A 20,317-nucleotide genomic window follows, 5' to 3' on the forward strand; every position below is an offset into this window, starting at 1 on the left:
AGGATGAGGCCTAAGCTGCCTTCTCAACCTCAAACTATACCATATCTAGTTTCGAAAATGATGCTGAGAATGGATCAAAAGTGGTTGAAGCTGTTAGATCTACACACTCGTGCTGTTTCAGCTGTTCGGACTGGTCACAATCCAACTATGATCAACTTCTACTGGTCATATTGGGGCTGGCATCGAACAACACCAAGATATTTTTATGTTATCACTCCGTGCAAGACCAGCAAGAACTGTCTATCTTGCCTATCACTCGTTAGAAGACCTGAACTCTTCTACGAATGGCCTGTAGATGGTGGCATGGCCGGAGGCACCGCCACCGTGGCGGAGATTCTAGCATTAGGCGATAGAATCAGGGGTAAGCACTAGCCTAAAGTATCAACCATCACAGGTAATCGGACCTAACCAAACGCGAACTCAAGGCCATCCTTTTACTGTTAGATGGGTGAAGAAAGCGGACTTTGAGGCAGGAACTGCCGACTTGACCCCAATGTGGGAAGAAGTTCACCCTACTACAGCAGCATTGCCGAAAGAACAAAGAGAGGAGACAGCAAAGGTGATACCCAAGGGTCTTCTCGCTATGGTCGGTATGTCTGTTTGGAAGACGAGTGAGGAGTGGAACAAGTTGCTTCCAGACTATAAATTTACTACGATTGAGGGATTCTTATAGTAGATTTAGGGTGTAGTTGAATTCCAACATTTCTTACTATTATGGCGAGGAAGGTGGTGGACCTGGCTAGCATAGTTGCGAACAACTCAGAACACTTTGTAAGCTTCTCCTCAACACACCCCCTCTCATGATGGAGCTCGGTCTGAGTCTTTGCCGTGGCGCAGCTGCAAAGACCAGAAAAAAGACAACTGTGTTAGAACCGGGTCATTATGCTATTGATGTGGTAAAAAAAAAGTGTTCTTTATTGCTCTAGAAGCCCGCCTAGAGTAGGTTGAGTAGATAGTCTCAACATACCCCGTCATGTTGAGCCCTGATATTGCCATATGACCGGATATCGAGATCAACATTGAACAAGAACCCTTAGAGAATGTACCATAGCTAGGTACCTCGAGTGCAGTGCTATGACATAGGAAACTGAAAGCTGATCTGTACCAGGTATACAAGAGCCCGAAAACGTGGTCGAAAACGGAGGGTACACTGGCAGGCTATCCCAGCCCCCTTAGACCTGACCACTGCTCCGAGGTAACATCATCGAGTATGACCACCCGCTCTAGTATCAGATATAGCACATCCAGTAAGTGGTATTGTCTAACTCCAAGCTTCCCTTAGAAATGTCTCAATATCCAAGAACTTGTGCGCTGGCAGAAGCTTGTTCCATTCATCCGAGAGGTTCCAATGCCCATCAGGAATTGCTAAGAGTGTATATGCTGTCATTTGCTCCATCGTCAATTGCTGTTGACTAGAAGTACCAGAATGGTGAGAGCCTGGTATCCAAGACGTCCCAAGTTTGCCTAGCTGAAGGTCGTGCCGACCAACCACTTCGACTGTGAATTTCTCACCTACACCGAGATATATTAGTGCATGAAAATATATATGGCCAACCCTCTTCCCAAAATAACACACCTCGAATTGTCTCGCCAAGCTGAACGAGGTCAGAGATAGTCAGTCTACTGCCAGAAATGCCACCGATGACAGGCCAATCACTGTCAAACTCCAAGGCTTCGTTGACGACTGCGATTAAGTCGTCAACTGCAACGAATGAAATAAGGGCTCCAGTGTATTCGGGAAGAATAGCGCGGCACTTCTCAAAGTCGATAAATAGCCCACTATAAGAGAGGTTCTTCTGATTTAATTTCTCTGGTGGGCCAAGGTAGTCCATGAAAATTCCCGGAGTGAATAAACTGTACTCGAGAACCTTGTGCTTTTAGACTCACTTTGTTTGGCAATTGCAACTTGGGTATACGCACCTTGCCATCTCTGTTCAAATGTTCCAAGTACTGCCTCGTTTGAAGCTTGTATCTGTACATTGGATAGTGGTCCAGCACAAACCTGCGGCTCCGGAATCAGCATATCAACTTGATGGTAACGAACAACGAATTTCCGTTTGGCTAACTTACATTGACCATTCGCTTGGAGTAAATCTCTTAACGCCGGCTTCAATAGCTGCATCAATCAAGTTGAGCTGAGCCCGATATGCCTCATCTGAGAACACCAAAATAAACGATAAAACAGCATCAAAGCCTCTTAAAGTCCGAGCCAACTGTGGCTTATCATTGTAATCGACCTTGGACCAGCTCAATCCCGGTGGGATGTTCTGGGGCGAGTCCTGTGAAGCAGATAAAATGAGAAGCAGAACTCTAACACGAGCCGTTGTTGACCTGCCTTGCGTGATAATGCTGTGATTTCATGTCGACCTCCTTTCAGAAGCACCTTGATGAGCTCTTGGGCCAATTCTAGAAATCCGTCAGTCTTAATGATGGACTGTGCGATACATATCGGACCAGCTTATACAACCTCCAATGCCAGCAATGGCGACCTTGACCATACTGATGATGTCAGGGGAGTATCGATAGAACGATTTGTTTATTGACTGGAATTAGCAGAGCTAATTTGCCATCAGGTCCTGTATTACGGTGGTGCTGTCCTTGTTTATCTATTGAGGGACGCTGACAAATTCAACCGTTAATAACGTGGCAACTGATGCTCCGGTAAGATCGCGCCACAACACCATATCTGTGTCCTCGTCGTCATTGGCTAACTCAGGGAGGCATTCTGACATCCATAAACTACCATCAGGGCAATCAAGTCTTGATGAGGCTGCCAGACTGTTCGACACCATCGACAGACCGTCCCCCTTCTATCAGCGACAATGAACAAGCAGTCAAGCCTTGTGATATAAACATGGCCGTTTAGCAAACCTTACCGCTCCATCACCGCCAACTAGAAGTTAAACGAAGACCTACGCTAAACGAGCTTCAGGAATGAGATTTCAGCGAATTAAACATGACGTAACAGATTGACTCACAGTGAAGGATAATCCCCATCCGCGGGGGTTAATATAGCCTAATGGAGCGAGGACAGGACAATTGCTTCAGCCGGATTCCGCGCGTCGCGCGCGTCGCGTTAGACGAAGCGCAGCACCCTTCTTCAAACCTGAATCATAAGCCCTTTCCCCCACTCTTGACGCCCCCTGTCTATCACCCGAAGCCGTCCTCCATGTGACGGTTAGGTAGCCGACTCTACGTATCTTATCGTTCCGGGTTTGTTGTTGGTAGAAGTGTAGGGTGAATCTGATCGTAGTGACGAGGCTACGTCTCGTGATAGTCGATCTAGCGGGTTAGGCGTATTGAGATAATGAAGTAGTATAGAAAGTTGGTAGTTTTGGTCCAGAAAATGTGCAAATACGTGCATTCTATAAACGTAGGATGTTGTGACGGGGTTGTCGACCGTCAGAAAAGGATGTCACCAAGCCGAGCGATGCGCGACGGCTGCTAGAGGAGAAGTACTTACACCTCCCCGAAGAGTCCACCAGCACAAACACCTTCAAGCGGCGACAAGGTCCGGCTTAGTGTTACAGCTTATGAGGATGCTCCATTCTTTGGAACTGATCTTCTTGCAACCACCGAACTTTGCTTTGAACTGTCTGGGTCTGCGTCGGGGTTAGGTTCAACCGTATTTTGTGATGTGCTGATCGAAATACATACGTGACTGCCAAGTTGTACTTCCCAAGGAGAAGTTGAATGACCTCGTTGGCGGTTTAGCCCTCGTCAAGGTACCAGTGGTTGACTTCTCGTTCGTACGGCTTCCAGTAAATTGCCATGTTGAAGGAAGTTGGACAAGGTGAGTAGATAAGAGAAAGGTGGTGAGACTCAGTGAGCTGGTTTCAGTGTTTATGTGGTTCTTGACGGAGGACAATGGCATCTTACAGTAGAACAGATGAGACTCTTTAAAACCTAGCAGACGGTCTTGGCATTGTGGTCAAAACATGTATTTAATCAGTGCAGGCTCTGCGTGGCAAACATTTATTGGGCCTTTTGGTCAAGGCGACCTGCTTGGTTGCCTTTTTTCTGCACTTTTACCATCCTGAAGAGGGGCCTTTTGGTCACCCGCTGTCGGTGAGGCTGAATTCATGCAGCCAACACAAGGACTTGAGGGTTTTTTGATCGCGTAAGCCTCGGTACCTGACTGCATGTATCTTAGTCAGGCTCCGAGATGGCCATTTGGTCGTTTTTTTGGGGCCCTTGCAAGGCGTTCACTGAGGACAGGTCTTGACGAGGCCGGACTTTGGGCTCGTTGAGGATTACAATTGGGCACATTCCATGGCATGAATGAACGAGGCGATGAAGAACAATGGGTAGTTTATCTCCGTTGGACTGGAGGGAAGAAGCCGGGACAGGAGAGCGTGCTGCATCATTGCTTGGCAAAGACAGACATCCGGTGGTGATGGCCTCGAGTGAGTGTTATGCACCTCTACCTGGGCACTGAATATTGGAATTTCACCTGATTGAAAAAATAACGAATATCACTTGAGAAGAGGGAAAGAATACAGGTAAGGGCATGGACAGCCCTTCAGATGACAATTGACACAGCCAAGGCTTCGCGCGGTTTCAGCTGAACAGCGGAGAGAGGCCCTCACAACCCATGTCATCACATGACTTTGGGGGCCGGAACAGAAATGACCATGCGACGAGCATCTTACCTTTGCTCCTCTTTTATGCTGACCCCGCAAGCTGTCTTGTTTATTTGAATGCCCTCACTCGAGCACCAGATTGTCTCATAGCTCGAGCCACCCTACAGCACGGATTTGCTGCTGCGGGGTTAAATCCACATCGAAATGTCCTCACTCAACCTTACCGAGTCGCCATTTCCTCTGGGGGACACCGAAGACGAGATCAGACGGGATCCGAAGCTATGCCGAACTTGCTGGAACCTTTATGCCGGCTCAGCTACCACGGCTGTTCCGCTCCCGGGTATCGCCATGCACGAGCACTCTGGCTTCACCAACGCGGCCAAAGCAGCCAAGGAGGGGAATGTCGATAAGGCCCCGACCTGGGCGAGCTCTGGACGCATAGATTATGCCTCATGGCAGATCCAAGTTTACCTCCCCGACATTCCGGAATCAAGGGCATCGGGTTGTGTGTCCTGTTTATTGCTGACAGAGGTCTTGAACAAGCTCACCAACGGGACCTTGGACTTTCACGACCCCGAGCTTTGGTTGGAAGTTATTTTCTGTAAGGGGAATGTAATGAGGGTTAAGCTTGTGAGGGGAGATCCGCCGGATGACTTTGACATGTTCTCGGATGGACAGGGAGGAGATTGGGATGTTATCGAAAGTTACGAGTTGTACACTTTGCCAGGTGAGTCTGGCAAACCTTATGTTGATCTGATACTGATTCATGATGATTAGGCTCTCTATGCCCGTGGCAAACCATTGGGCCATGCATGACTATCGAAAAGCCAGACTGGAGTTTACCGTCGGAGCTTGGCGGCCGTGCCAGGCACGTCGAGTTGGACCCTGCGTCTGAATCATCTTTTGACAGGATCAAGAGATGGATCAAAATATGCAAGACGGAACATGCCGTCTGTTCGGAAGCTGAGGCCAAGATAACACGAGACCTTCCGAAACGAGTCATCGATATTGGTCCTGAGTCAAACGACGGGATCCACGTTTTTGAACGGGATAATCCCGCCGAGAGGATTGACGAGCCGTACATTGCGCTGTCTCATTGCTGGGGAAAGACCCAGCACTTGGTTTCAAAGAAAGCGACTATTGATGAACGGAAGAGGAATATCCCGTTTGAATCGATGGCCAAGACGTTCCAGGATGCAGTCATAATCTCGAGGAAGCTGGGCATCCGATACATTTGGATCGACTCTCTTTGCATCATTCAAGATGATGACGACGATTGGCAAACTGAGGCAGCCAAGATGGCTTCCATCTACAATGGGGCAGAATTGGTACTCTCTGCTACTGGCTCGGTGGATGGCAGTGGTGGCTGTCTATTTCAAAGGGATCCGTACGTGACGGTTTCTGGAACCTTTGCGGATGGCACGCCTTGGGAGGTCTATGGTCGAAAGACCCTCCAACACAGCGTGTTTGGGTGGAATGTGGAGCGCAATATGGCCAAAGGCTCGTCAAATCCCATCGTGGGTACGAGACAGACAGATGTTCAAGATCATCCTTTGATGACTCGAGCTTGGTGTTTCCAGGAGAGATTGCTGGCGACAAGAGTCCTCCACTACACCAAGAACGAGATCGTCTTTGACTGCCTCTCTTCGATGGAGTGCGAGTGCGGAGCCTTGGAAAAGCACGACGAAGACCCGTTGATACCCGCCCGCCGCATCATGAAGACGGGACACAAGTACATCACGGGGACCAAGAGCCTCAGGGCCGGTCGGACATGGTTGACTAACCCTCGCAAGGGAGAGGACAAGGAGTTTGATCAACATCATGAGCTATGGCGCGACCTCATTGTCCAGTACTCCCAGAAGCAGATCACGAAAAGGACAGACGGTTTACCCGCCGTGGCTGGGTTGGCTCACGAGTGGCGTAACGGTTTGACGGGGAAGTACCTCGCGGGTCTGTGGGAGAAGGATCTGCTGAACCATTTGCGCTGGATGCCTGATGAGGCGGAACCTGAGGAGGAACCCGACGAGAAGCAACCCAGCGAGAAACCAGAGTACATCGTTCCTAGTTGGAGCTGGCTGAGTGTTCAGCGAGGTGTCACGTGGGGCGTTGAGAGCTTCATCGACGACACGTTCTTTGTGGACGTCGACCTGAGCCGTACTGATTGCCAACCCAAGAAAGAAGCCAACCCGCTCGGAGCAGTGACATCGGGCTATATATTCCTCACAGGTCGCATCATGCCCCTCACCTTCTCCATCAGAGGCAAAGCCGTCTGGCTAGAGAAGAAAGGCCACGAGACCAAGAAGGAGCTCGAAAGGCCCGACAACCTGTCTCGGTTGCGTAATCTGCCGGATAAAGTGGTGTACTGTCTCAGATTCTGTCGCCGTCCGACCACGAGGAACGCCTATGATGACGATTCGGCCCTTGTCCTGGTCAAAGCGGATGCGGAGGCCCGGGGAGACCAGCCGGAAGAGGTCCGAGGGTATGAGCATGTGTACCAGCGGGTTGGGTTCATAAGGAATTATATGACCAATGCTTGGGAGCATGAGCGTGATTCAGAGAAAATAGGTTTGTATGTGATTTGATGCATGGCACAATTATTGTACAAGACGGAATAAGTGGCTGTCACTGGATGTATGGTTAGAAATAAGAAAAAAAGGTTGTGCCCGAGATTTTTCGGTCCACGATATAGCATCATTTCACAAGCCAAGATTTGCCAAGTCACGCCAAAATGGGGACAATGTCAGGCTCAGATCTTGACAGGGCCAACTAGTAGCTTCAATCTGGGGGACCCGGCTTTTTATTTCCCCTTGTCCCTTGACCCGTGGATTGGATTTATACTTGTTTGGTCTCAGCCATGGGACCGGATATTTTGACCTCCGTCCCACAATAGGGCCTTTCGCCATACGAGATTGGCAGCGGAAAGTCTTGGCTTTTTAGATCTCGGGATGCTACGCTGTGAATGATTTGGGTTTTTGCTTTCTTTGCTTTTCCCCTGACTTGTTTACTATGCCGTGTCTGATGTCGATCTCTGACCCATGGCGGTAGAGTTGTCTCGGAAATTCTAAGCTTTTGCGGCCTTTTTCGCTTTGCACTCAGATGCTGTGATTTGACCATCGCGCACTAACACGTCGATCACCGTCTTAGAGTGAACCCGGGACTTGGTTCAAGTGGAGGAGTCCTGGTGTCGATCATCAAGATGCAGGACACAGGGGAGTAAGACAACCTGAGCCGCTGTCAAGAATAAAGCTCTTGACCTTCGCAGCTGGAATTTTTCTTTCTTGAAGCTTTGTCTCCGGCGAAACCTTGTTTTGTTTGCAGGAACAATGGACAAGGCTCCGGCTCTTACTATTTACAACATGCCACCGAGTCCCCCCAACTGGGACTCAGTGGGCGTCTTTTATGTTACTTTCTGCGCGGTATGGACCACGCTCGTCTTTTCCGGCATGGCATTTTGCCTGGCCAACCGTCACAATCCCATCCTTAGACTACGAGGCATGCCACTCTCCTTCTCCGCCATCGCGTTCCTTCACTGCTACTGGGTCCTCGGACAGATCGTGTATCCCATCGGGGCTACAGTGCCGACGGTCCTGGCGTATGATATTCAGTATTTCTTCATGGGCATATGGTTCCCGCTTGGTATCGCTCTTTTCCAGGCTTCTAATACTCGTTTCCTTCATATTGCAAAGCTGCAGAAGCAGTTTACTAGTCCTCACCTGCGGGCCGGCATGGGGTGTAATGGGTCTCACAGTTCGTGGCTCTGTCGACTCAGGAACATGAACTATACAAAGAGGATCATGATCTTCATTGGCTTCGGGATAATCTTTCAGGTGAATATTTGTTTACTAATAATTCTTTGTACAATGCTGACTATCGTTAGGTTCTTCTTACTGTTGGTATGTGGCTGGCCTGCCGCAAGTATCATCCTACGTTTGGTATTCCTGGCACCGAGATCCGTGGGGCGACGCTGCCTGAGCAGTTGATCGATCTGGGCCGAGGCTGGGAGTGGTGGCCATCTGTTCTCTGGCAGGTCATCTGGACTTGGATTGTAAGTGTGTGTCGGTCAACCAAGGGATCATCACTGACAACTTCCAGGTCGCTCCTATTCTCATCTGGCGAGCTTGGGGTATCCGTGATACCATGGGATGGCGGATGCAGACCATTGGGTGCTGCATCTCCAAGTATGTCGTCCTATCTGCCTTGAGATTCATATTCACTGACAGTTTATTAGCTTGCATGCGACACCCATGTTTCTGATAGCGAGTTACGTGCCTGCCTTTAACAAGGTCAACATGTATTTTGCTCCTAGTCAATGGTGAGTACACCCCGGCAATCACACGAGACATCATGTATAGCACATTACTGACAACTACAGGATCCACCTCTCCGTCTTCATGTTTGAGATCTTCACAGTCTTTGTCCCTGCATGCCAGGTCATCCGGCAATGGGCCCAGGCCAAGCGAGCCGCAGCGCACAATGCCAGGTGGGAGACCGACTCGCAGATCACCACCCTCAGGACGTCCCGTTCCTTGGATCGCAAGCATTCTCCCTCCCAGAGCATCACTGAGAAGAGTCAGACAATAGACTACACTGACTCGGCCATGGGAGATCGGTTGTATACCATGGGTGCACTCAACCAAGTTCTCGACGACAACCCCGGCCCACTCCAGGATTTCTCAGCCTTGAGTGATTTCTCCGGAGAGAACATTGCCTTTCTTACTCGGCTTGCAAGGTGGAAGGCTTCGTGGTATGCTGAGCCATCCAAGGAGCAGACGCTGGAGACATACAACCGTGCCCTCGAAATTTACGCCGACTTTATCAGCCCCCGCGATGCCGAGTTCCCCCTCAATCTTTCGTCACCCGACCTCAAGTACCTCGAGGAGATTTTCGAAAAGGCCACACGCATCCTGCACGGCGAGGCCCGCGTCGACCCAGTCGTGCCCTTTGAGATGCCTTCCTCTGCAGGATCAGGATCAAGCCGTTCACCAACACTCACAATCCGAGCCCACTACACTGGCGACATCCCTGGCACCTTTGGCCCTGCAGTCTTTGACGCTGCAGAGAGCCATGTCAAGTATCTCGTCCTAACAAACACGTGGCCCAAGTTTATCAAGGAGATGCAGTCTCGGAGACGGTCGAGCGAGACTGCACGAAGTGGCTTCTCTGAAGAGTCTGATGTGACTCTGACGAGCCGTGTGTCTAACAAGGTTGCTACCTTTGTCCGTTCTTTGGTTTGAAGCGTGTGTGGATAATCCGTTCCACCTTTTTTATATGTGATTAATAGTCTTGGCTGAACGCCTGTTTCATTATTCTCTTCTTGTATATAGTTTTCTTGTATGTATCACGAACTTGAAATAGCGAATTCATCAGAGTATTTACCATTGAGCATTTATTATTCAGTTTCTTGTTGATTGGCCCATGAAGGGTGTGACCTCTCGTTGGAAATTCTGACGCGCCATGGAGGCCTCTAAACTCAAGGTTTGTCAGCCTGTCTGAAGTACCTTTATAAGGAGGTTCAACCCTTTCTCTCCCATCCTAAAAGCACATCCGAGTGCTCATACCTAAGCGAGTGGTTAACTCTTCCTTACTTCCGTACCTAAAAAACCTAAAAACCTCTTCTTTCCACAGACCTAAAAACCACTCTTTTTGATTCGATTCCCATTGTGTGATCTGAGGCCGCTTCTTTTACTATTGGGTACGGCCAATAATTGTTAACCTTGGTATCGTGCAATTGAGGATGTTGCCAAGCATAATGGCAAAAAACACGTATTGAGTGGTTTTCAACATAACGGTGACATTTCACCTAGAGATGAGAGGTTTATAGGCAAGGTTAACTCTTTTATTCCCATCCTAAAAGCACACTCGCGTGCTCATACCTAATCGAGTGGTTAACTCTTCCTTACATCCGCACCTAAAACTCAAATCCTCTTCTTTCCGCAGACCTAAAAAATCACTCTTTTTGACTCGACGCCGGTTCGAAAACACTTTAGGAGACATTTCCTACGGCTTTGAGGATATCCAGAATGCTGAATCGGACCATCACGGGATGAAAGGGAGCCTCGAAAAAAACGGTAAAAACCCTTGGTTTCAGCGTGGCGACAACATCCAACCTAAATCTTGAAGGAGCAGAGCTTGATAAGTAAGGTTAACCCTTCTTATCCCACCCTAAAAGCACACACGAGTGCTCCCTAGTGGAGTGGCTATCTCTTCCTTAATTCCGCACCTAAAAACCTACATTCTCTTCTACCCGCAGACCTAAAAACCACTCCATTTTTGGCTCTCCATGTTCGAGAGTACCTAAAATCATCCTTTCTTTTCTGTTTGATACCTACTTACACGTCTAGTTCATCCCCCATTTTTATTGTCAAGGCCTCTTGTTCGTCTCCAAGGACCCCGAGTCGTAGCCACCAAGTTGCAATCAACGTCTTGTGGATGACTTCCGGCATTTCTTGAAACTTTTACTACCCTTCTCAGCCAACTCGCAGTCTACTAGGTCACACAGATCAAGTCGAAGAATAATATTATTACAAAATCTAGTTCCTACGGATTCACTACCTTGTGAGGCACAGCTAGGGGTAGGCTAAACTTCCTAGATAAGCATCCGCCTCTCCTTCTCGTGATCATTTTTCTTCTTTTTCGAGCACATCTTCGTCGTACACGAGATGAAAGAACACACTGAGAGACACACAGCAGCATTAGAACCCAAAGCTGTAAAACACTGTATTGCCGTAATCATCACCGTCAAGTCTAAAAGAGTTCATCAGCCATACGTTCATCTCCCATTCGGGGGCGATTCCCAAATTACCTCCAACTGAGAATATGTGCCCCATTCGAGATCACTATCCTTATCCCTGCTCACTCTTTCCTCTGTCTTTGCCGCAAACTGGCACCCTGCATGATGCTCTTCGATCCTGGTTGCGAGAACCGCCTTGATAAAATCATACTGATTGATGACCAAAAAACTCCGGCGACGATAAGAAACGCCCATACGAGCAGAATGAACAGAAAGCTGAGACAGCTTAGGATAAGGAATAGTAGAGCAAAGGGCTTGGCGGGAGCGGCTTCGTTATCCACGGGGCCTTGACTAGTAAGGCGAGCAAACGTTTCCATAACCCAGTAGCCTTCGATCAATTGAACCAGAAGAAGGAGACTAGAAAATATGACGACAACGCATTGGGTGTTTCGTGATGTGAACGCCGGGCTCAGTGGTTTCCACCAGAAAAGTGTCTGGGATTCGCAGGAGCCAGTTTCGGCTGACGAAGATGAGTTGGCATCGACCGATTCGCCATGAGCTGAAGTTGCCGTTTCGGTCCCCTCGGGATGGTCGACAGTGGTATGGTTGTGCGTGCTAGTGTCGTGGATGGGATCCTCTGGACGCTTTGGAGGTTGTGAGAGGCAGGGCTGAAAGACGAGATTAGCGAGAATAAAGAACAAGAAAACCCAGAAAATAGGCCAGTGCAGGTATTCAGTCCATGAGTCTTGGACTACCTGAGGAGCTTCCGAAGCTGTGTCGTTCATCTTGGACGTCGAGAGCGTACGTGAGTCTGGATATGATGTGAAAGTAGTTGAGAAAAGGCTAGAACCAGCCTGGGGGATGGACGGATGGGAGTCCTATACTTATAGATATCTGTCCATTGCTGCCTGGCGAGTATAAACTTCCCAGTTAACTGTTGAGGTTGAGCCATGTGAGTTTGAGAATGCATGGCACCTCAACGTGATCCGATTGCTATCATCAATGACGTCTCCAATGGAGGCCTCAGCCACAAAAGCAAAAGACACAGCCATCAATACATGATGGCATCAGACCCAATCGCCAAATCGTAAGAGACCGTAAGGATGTTATAAAGACTACGGTTGGAGCTAACAAGCGGCTTTGTGATCAAAGATCTGAATGGATGAAGCTCCACATCATTTCGTACGTGCGGTCGTTCAACCTGCTATCCTTTGCCCAGTGCCGGTCCTCTAACGAAAGATAACTAGGATTTGCATGGCATTACAATTCGTAGCACAATCAAATCATGTCTGGTCCAAACATTTGTACAACACTCATGCCACTTCGAGTCTTCAAAGTGAGAGCCAGTGAGTTGCAACAAACTTGTCATTGACTGCCTGTAGTCAGCCTTCTAGCTCAGTTTTCGTTACTGTGTCCTTGTGTTCTATCCTTGCCATTATCAAGAACCCAGCACATGCCAATTCGTTGATTATTCTTCTCAAACCCCAATGCCATTTCTGCCGATTACCTCGCACGGGAACTTGACTAGGCCAAACAACTCGCACAAATTCATCGATATGTCGTTCCGAAAAGATTCTCCGGGACGTCCTTATCCGCCATAAACAAACCAGATTCCAGATCAACCTCGCTACCGTTCCTCCTATTTCCAGTTTCTGCATCGCACTGGCGGCCTTGACAATGCCCCTTGTCCTGGTCCTTAATCTTGAGCATGAGAAGCTCCTTGGTGTATCTCCACTGGACATCAAGTATGACAGCGCCAAACCCGAGGGGTCCAAGCCACATAGGTAGCAAGACGACGACCGCACGAAGATTGAAGATGTAGCGTAGGACAGCGGGATTGAAGTGAGAGGTCGACTTAGTCCACTCGGTGAACCTTATAGGGGTAAGCCCAGCACATATTTGACAGACCCAGTAGCCTTCGACGAACTGCGCTAGGAGAAGGAAGCTGGAATAGGTGACGGCGAGGCACTGAACATTCCGTGATATCGCATTGCAGAAATAGATGTCGGAATGGTACCATTCGAAGGCTTCAGTATAAAGAATATGCCATTTCTCCGTATAAGAGATGATTGAAACATTGAAGGATCAATAATTATCTCTAATCCTCCATAGCGAGACGCTTCCTTGCGATAATAAACCACCATGGCCCCCCTAGGCCTGTCAATGTTGGGTTTGTCCGGGGACGATGGAGAGTCTTCATCGTTGGGGGTTGTCTGTTCGTCGAAAGGTCCTAGAAGCTCCCGAATTCGACTGCAAAGGAAGCATCCCTGATCAGCCGAGTGTTTCAGGGTCTGTCGATTCCTGTAGGACTCCCTCTTGCTTGAGGAAGTCTGGTCGTCATGGGCGTTGGTCTCTGGGATAAGCAGCTCCTTGCAAAGTTGGCAGACTGTTACTGGGGGTGGACAGTTCATATTGTTTGACTCTTGGCTTGGAGAGATGCTCGAGTGTGTCTGTCTATTCAGCCGCATATGGGGTGGGTTTTATCCTCGCTTATTAGCCGCTGAGTTGTTTATGGAGTACAGCTAGTGAAACCACGGCCAATGGCAGACCTTCTCGGCAGGGGACTGTCTGCTGGCATTGCATGCTGACCTAAGATGGCGAATTGAAGAAGCAGCCGAGGGCTCATTGGGACTTGGTGGTGGAGTCTCTCAGCTGATATTACTTGAAGGGACATCAATAGGTAAACATAGTGTGAACGCATCGTTAAAACTTGGGCCCTAAAGGTGGAAGGGAAATGCTCGGTACAGTTTAGTGTAAACCCCTCGAGTCTGTTATGGCGGATCTATATCCAGAGTACCTAAGCATTATGGAACGAGCCCCTGAGGCTTCTATGCAACATAAATCACTTTCTTCTCCTCGTAAAACCGTTCCTCAGCTCGCCGGCGCCAACTTGCTGGAGAAAACCAGGACCAGGTCACATTTTCCCCTTCCAACAATCCCAACCTCTTGTAATTCGTCGACGTGGGCGACTCTTTTCTGAGAACCATGTACCAGTCTCGGCCCCCAATCTTGGCAAGTCTCATACAGAGAACAACAGTTCCGTCAATCATGTCTTCAGGGTGGTCAGGGATAAATCTTGTTCCTTCGCCACTATGGTACCGGACAAGAGTGTGGGAGACCTCGACTATTGGTTCATCTGATCGCATGGATCGTCTTTCTGTACGGAGTATTCGTAGTGTAGCAGGGGATGTCCAGCCAGAAAGTGTCAACATAGCCGAGGATATTTCTCCTGTCCTTTCCAAGCCTGTGGGGTCGCAGTAAACATTGGCGGCGTTTGCGTAGATCTCCTGGAGCTCAGATCCAAAGTAGGATCGGCCCTTGTGCTGGTAGACTATTTCGCCCACGATAGAAGCCCACGACCAACTTGGAGCACGCCATTCTTTTGGTTTACCGTCTTTCATGCACCCATGTGTGTTGTCACGGGTCCAGAGCAGGCCCTCGACCATATTGCTGCGCCAGAGCCCGGCCATGTAGTCATCGTTGAGCAGCCCCGATATCCGACTTGCGAGACCAGAAAGAGCAGGAAAGACGTCACTTTCGTGTGTCAGGTTTCCCATCACGTGTGAGTATCTTTGTGCAATAGCGTACCAAAGGTATCTCAACTGCATGGGTGTGACATCGCTGGTCTTGATCGACTGACTACTGACGAGTCTGCGAAACTCAAGATCATCGCTTGGTTTGTCATGATCCTTGCCACAGTTGCAGGAGACGCAGGACCGGCATTCCCAAACTAGTTCTCTCTTGGCAAAATGAAGCATTCTAGGCGATAGAAGACGTTCTTGAAACACCCATGCTCGAGTGAGAAGAGGCCACTCTTGCTCATTGTCTTTTGAATTGGTGCTTTCATGCCAGTGATTTATGGCTTCCTGACTGTTTGGGTAGGCGAGGCGCACCCATATGTCATCAATGAGCCCATGGCCCAATTCAGACGCCGGGATACACTCTAGGTAGACTGTTTCTTCGTCTTCTTCAGTGTGCAGACCTTCTTGGTGGCCAGAAGCCTTTGTGGCGGCGATGGTGAGCAGCGAATTCTCATAGATCGAGGCCATCTTGGGAAATTGACGTTGCTTTTCTTCGGGTGAGTCTTGTGTGATGCAAAGCGAGTCTATCCAGAGATATCGGAGCGAGAGGCGTCGACAAATAGAAACGGCCTCTCGAAACGTTTTTGGAAGCGCCCCCATTGGGATCCCGAATTTGAACGACTCTATATTCTCCTTGAGTGTTCGTAGGGGTTGGTCAGAACTCCATCGATGACTCAAGCAGGCGTAATATCCGAGCTGATTCTGTGTGTCCATAAGTCGAATTGTTAAGTCCCCGGAAACGCCCAAGTCAAGAACACGGTCGGGGAGGGGTTGTGGTTCACTCTTATTGCAGTGCTCGTGCTCTGTTGTGCACTTCATAATCCAAGATTGCATCCAGTGCAAACTGGCTTCAGATCTAGTGTCATCGACATAAGCTTTCGGTGATGACAGCATGCGTAAATCAGGTCCCTTGCCAAAGCAATAAAAGCTAAGACTTGGCCAGCGGATATGAACGTCACCCGTCTCAACCTGAATTGTTCTATCGTAGCGATCCCATGTGAGAGTAATCTCGTCACCACGCCGATATCGTCTCCAAGGGAGGAAGAAATCGGAAGTGGTGTCCTTGGGCGGAAAGAAGCGTCTGACGCCTGCTGATATGATGGCGCACGTCGTACAATTGCCTCGGTTCTGAAGGACCTTGGTGTAGCTCATCGAGATTTCACCATGGTAAGAGTTGAGATTGTGGCAGAGCTCGCAGATTGGCTTGGTTTCAGTCCGCCTGAAGTATTTTAACAGGCGTTTCATGACGTTCAAGGCCCCTTTCATCTGAGACATGGACCATGTCAGGTCGCGCGTAGTTCGCCTTAGATGCCCCGTTATCAACCATCTTGGAACTCTTCGGATATAGGCGCGTCCCCAAATCCTCTCTGCAACTCGATTGAACAGATCAAGAGCAAATGAAACGAGAAACTTGGCGAGATATACCACGAAGAAGCAAACAAGGAATGAAAGGTACCAGTGTTCTTCAATGAAGTTTGGATTCATCGCAATAAGAAGGTACCCGATGGCCAGCCAAGGGGCCGCTGCCACGATGAAGAAGAAAAGGGTAGATGCCGCCATGGAGACAGATTCAGAGAGTGCCTGGGCGAATAGTTGAAATGCCTCTTGGCTGGCTTCGTAAGCGATGGAAACGGCCAAGCGCCGTCTCCCTGGAGGGTAGACGTCTTCAATGTGATCGAACGGCTCCATGATAGGCAATCGGTAGGATTGACCGTTAATCTTTGGTCGTTCGGGTAGCTTGGAAGGTGTTGGTTCAGGTGAGTTGTCAGCCCGAGAGAGTGTCGCAGATATCGATATTGTGGCTGAGTTAGTCACACTGCGCCCCAGTAATAGGCAACCAGGCTTGCCTGGCATTGATTGGTACAGTGGCTGAGGAGCACTTGCGAATAGCCCAAAGTCCAAACCCTTGCGATAAACCTCAGACACTTGAGTCAAGTGAGAAGCGGAAGGCAAAGCACTTCATTTTTGCAAGTTAGGAGTTCTCCGATTTAACTTGCTATGAAGTCCGTAGTCGTAGTGGTGATTTCAACTGCAAGACCTACTTGGGGTATGAAAGCTGTGCTGAGACACAACTATATTTTGCAGTATTTGTCTATTTCTAACTTCTATGTAACCGATTTAATATTCTCTCTTTGATCTCCAGAAGAGAAGCTTAACCGTAATTGTCATAATCCTCTTAAGCTGGCTAACCCCACAATCCGCTCAACTCCTCCGAACCCCATTTTGAATCAGCGGCTTCATAGTCGAAAACGCATACCTAGCAATCTTCCACTCCCCATCCTCCTTATTCATAATAAACAACTCCTGATTGGAATGCGGCTCCGACTCTTGCGTAGCCTTCATAGTCTTTGTCCCCGAGGCTGTCGTCCTTGCAAACGCCCACTCTGGCGACATGACGACTATCTCGTCGATGTGGAATGTGGGGTCGAGTTCGATGCTACCAAAGATGCGGGTGTAGGCTTCGTGGAGAGCTTTGGTGCCAGCACTGGCGGTGAAGTGCGGTGGGAGGATGACGCCGTCTGATGTGTAGAGGTTGACGGCTTGGTCTACGTTGCCGCTCTTGAGGGCTGCGCCGTAGGCGTGTAGAGCAGCCGTGATTTGTCCAATATCAGAAGACACTTGAACAGTTAGTTAATCATTCTAGGCTTATTGCTTCTTCGCTACTTACTATTCGTTGATGGCTGTTATACTGAGGGTAAATCTATGCTGAACTGGGAAGTTATATCTCCTTTGTTGGTGAAGTTTGGCAGGGCACTTTCGACAACTAGACGCATAAGATGTCCTTCTTTTTATAGCAAGATAATCTCCTATCATCTATTCCACTTCTGAGCAAGTGGGGTCTCCATTGTTCCACTCCTTCAACTTGTATGAAGGAGATGGTGATAATCATGCCGAAAGTGGGGGTTTGACCAAGAGTGGGCAGTCTTCCTCGAGCTATCCGCATCCCAGGGATGGAGCCAATGCAGATCTCTGTTCAAGAGATAATTGTAAAATTTCTACAGTTGGAGAAATAGAAGAAGACATTCCTGTACTTTTAAAGTGTTTGGCGAAATTCAGAACCTCGTCGACCTGGACTTTACATGTAAGATCGGAAATACTCCAATGCTGAAGTCCAAGTGGGACCAGAAAACTCTCCCGATAGCCACAAATTCCCCTCCAAGTCCCTGCCCATGATAGTAACCATGTTCATAGTAACCATACCCGTTCCTAGAGACTGCGAATGGTAGTATACAGGATGTCCCAGCTTGGCACCGGGTCTCTTCTTGTCCGAGGGCTTGACGATAGCTGGACTAAAGTCAAACTTGTCTAGGAATCCAGCCTTGCTCCAATTGGAGACTACCATGAGGACAGAGCTGACGCCTTTTCCCAGCACGAGCGGGTTTCCTGCTTCCATCATGGATCGGTAGGCGTACTTTGTGGTGGCCTTGAGTTGCTCCTCTGTGCATTGTTCATCAAGGGCTGCCCGAGACCTGAGCGCTATCTCTCCAGTTGGCGCAGTGAGTGCTTCGCCCGCCTGACAGAGGAAAATGGCTGACGAGGTGATGTTCTGCACATAGGCTGTATCATCCCGAAACACGGACTTGACTCGAGTCCGAGGGTCGATCACGAGGAGATTGGCAATGTGACGATGCGCAGCGAGACTACTGGCCACCATCTTGTTGCAGAATGCCATGATGACGTCGTTTTCGGATACAAAGAGATCAGCATTACCTTTGAGTGCGACATGGTCCTTCGCCTCTTGGACAATGGCGTTGATGACTTTCTTTGGGATGCAGATGATGCGTGCGTCGAGGCCCTTCCACCAAGTCTCGACTAGATGTCTCAACGCCCATACGGGGATTCTCCAACCTATGAGCTGGGTATCTGCAAGAGTGGGCTTGACCGTTGTCTCATCGTTGTAGAGACCTGCCATAGGATCATCCTTGTATCCAACGAAAGGGGCAACTTCCTCTGGTTTGCCAGCGAGAATACTCTGCCAGGCCTTGAAAATTGCCTTCAAACCGCCAAGGTCGCTGGAGACGTGGTTAAAGTTGATAGAGACCAGTGTACCATCTGTAAAGGTCACCACGTGCAGAGAAAACTGCGGCACATCCTTCTGGAAGTAGTCCTGGATAGTTCTAGGCGCGCCAGGACCCAAGGCCAAGCTGGCAAAATTCCGCGCACCTGGAAACGTAGTGGGCTCTGCTGTGGAGGCTGGAAGTTTAGATGCCTCTGGATGTTCGGCCATGGTGATGTCATGATGCTCCTTTGTAAAATGAAGAGATGGCCGTTCTGTAGTGAACTCACGGGGGACGTGAACCTCGGTTTTCCCATCCGGCTGTGCATGTCAGAAGAGGCTTCAAAATTGTTTGGCCTTGTGCTTACGCGTAAGCGAAGTCTTCCCCCAAGTTTCCTCCATCCCTCCATTTGAAAGAGCTGAGACAGACTGTCTCCCAGCATATCGGCGTCGAGGACTTCATCGTAGCGGAATGTCCATATCAGGGTGTAATCACGCAGAGTGGCTGTATCGTCGAACGGGTGCATTGGCAACACCTCGTCGTCAGGGAACACAGGTGGTCCCTGAGCAGAATGGCCAAGAAGCCAAGAGAAGAGTGAAGCCATGCTGAGATTTCGGCTCCTGGGCTCAAGATGACCGAACAGTCCGCGATACTGAGAACTATGTTGGAGTAAGGATCTGTTTGATATTTTGAAGAGAGATGATTATGAAGCGGTTGGGAGCGGTGACCATCGGAGACGGAAACCACTTGACGCCGTGGTTCAGCCCAGGCTTATAATTGGCCTCGGTTGACTGGAGTCTGTCAGCCCAACTGGTCCGTGATAGGAAATGGCTTCGCCAGAAGTGGAGATAAGATTTGGTGGCTTACAAAGGCTGCGGATATTACGGGTTTTGATAATTGTCCAGGGAAATCAGATGATCACTTTATCATGGTGTTTTTGCCCATATTTGGTATGAATATTCAATGTGAGATTATCACGTATTGAATTTGAAGGGGTATGCTACCTTGACTTCTTCGACTGAGCCTCTCCACTTGCGGAGGGAGGAAACCATAACAAGGTATAAATAATATATCGCGAGGGTTGGTCTCGAGAATAATCTAGTATTATGAGACGAAACTCAAGCGACACGTGAGCCGGCACGGATGGCCGCTTTTACGGCCTCTTCGCTCGCCGACTCAACGTCTACTCAGCTGCTCATCAGGCCCGCTCAGCCCCCTGTCAGCCCACATCAGCTCCGGTCACCCTCTGGCTCTTGTTCCCACTTCTGGTCCTTGGCTTCTGGGTCTTTCCCATCACCCCGTCCAACTCTGACAAACGCAACAGCAACCCAAACCGGGGAATCAGCCTGGGATTCCCTTTTGGGCAATTTTCTTTTCATATCATCTCAGCTTTTGAGTTATGTAGCGTTGATAGGATTGAATGTA

General features: G+C 49.1%; 6 protein-coding genes across 6 annotated transcripts; 2 read left to right on the forward strand and 4 right to left on the reverse strand.

Annotated features, from left to right (window-relative positions):
• Positions 1 to 57: 57 nt before the first annotated feature.
• On the forward strand, positions 58 to 1,176 carry MRS44_014792 (uncharacterized protein; the record flags this gene model as incomplete). The annotated part of the gene is made up of 3 exons (XM_065618552.1): positions 58 to 361; positions 426 to 590; positions 1,109 to 1,176. The coding sequence occupies 3 exons, from the start codon at positions 58 to 60 to the stop codon at positions 1,174 to 1,176; spliced, it is 537 nt and encodes a 178-aa protein (XP_065474624.1).
• An 85-nt stretch (positions 1,177 to 1,261) lies between these two features.
• Positions 1,262 to 2,361, reverse strand: MRS44_014793 (uncharacterized protein; the record flags this gene model as incomplete). Its single annotated transcript, XM_065618553.1, has 5 exons — positions 1,262 to 1,512; positions 1,577 to 1,874; positions 1,921 to 1,972; positions 2,071 to 2,279; positions 2,332 to 2,361. The coding sequence occupies 5 exons, from the start codon at positions 2,359 to 2,361 to the stop codon at positions 1,262 to 1,264; spliced, it is 840 nt and encodes a 279-aa protein (XP_065474625.1).
• Positions 2,362 to 4,787: 2,426 nt separating this feature from the next.
• Positions 4,788 to 9,817, forward strand: MRS44_014794 (uncharacterized protein; the record flags this gene model as incomplete). The annotated part of the gene is made up of 8 exons (XM_046280212.2): positions 4,788 to 5,310; positions 5,361 to 7,148; positions 7,730 to 7,796; positions 7,846 to 8,410; positions 8,461 to 8,628; positions 8,676 to 8,761; positions 8,812 to 8,895; positions 8,956 to 9,817. 8 exons carry the CDS (start codon positions 4,788 to 4,790, stop codon positions 9,815 to 9,817), a joined length of 4,143 nt encoding a protein of 1,380 aa, XP_046127889.2.
• A 1,618-nt stretch (positions 9,818 to 11,435) lies between these two features.
• MRS44_014795 (uncharacterized protein) lies at positions 11,436 to 12,098 on the reverse strand (the record flags this gene model as incomplete). Its single annotated transcript, XM_065618554.1, has 1 exon — positions 11,436 to 12,098. The coding sequence occupies one exon, from the start codon at positions 12,096 to 12,098 to the stop codon at positions 11,436 to 11,438; it is 663 nt and encodes a 220-aa protein (XP_065474626.1).
• Positions 12,099 to 12,861: 763 nt separating this feature from the next.
• Positions 12,862 to 13,724, reverse strand: MRS44_014796 (uncharacterized protein; the record flags this gene model as incomplete). The annotated part of the gene is made up of 2 exons (XM_065618555.1): positions 12,862 to 13,281; positions 13,452 to 13,724. 2 exons carry the CDS (start codon positions 13,722 to 13,724, stop codon positions 12,862 to 12,864), a joined length of 693 nt encoding a protein of 230 aa, XP_065474627.1.
• A 417-nt stretch (positions 13,725 to 14,141) lies between these two features.
• MRS44_014797 (uncharacterized protein) lies at positions 14,142 to 19,496 on the reverse strand (the record flags this gene model as incomplete). Its single annotated transcript, XM_046280213.2, has 5 exons — positions 14,142 to 16,851; positions 16,937 to 16,966; positions 17,152 to 17,512; positions 18,096 to 19,212; positions 19,260 to 19,496. The coding sequence occupies 5 exons, from the start codon at positions 19,494 to 19,496 to the stop codon at positions 14,142 to 14,144; spliced, it is 4,455 nt and encodes a 1,484-aa protein (XP_046127893.2).
• Between the last annotated feature and the right edge of the window lie 821 nt (positions 19,497 to 20,317).

This window comes from Fusarium solani (assembly GCF_023522795.1).
Source record: "Fusarium solani strain SB1 chromosome Unknown bctg00000010, whole genome shotgun sequence".
Taxonomy (NCBI): domain Eukaryota; kingdom Fungi; phylum Ascomycota; class Sordariomycetes; order Hypocreales; family Nectriaceae; genus Fusarium; species Fusarium solani.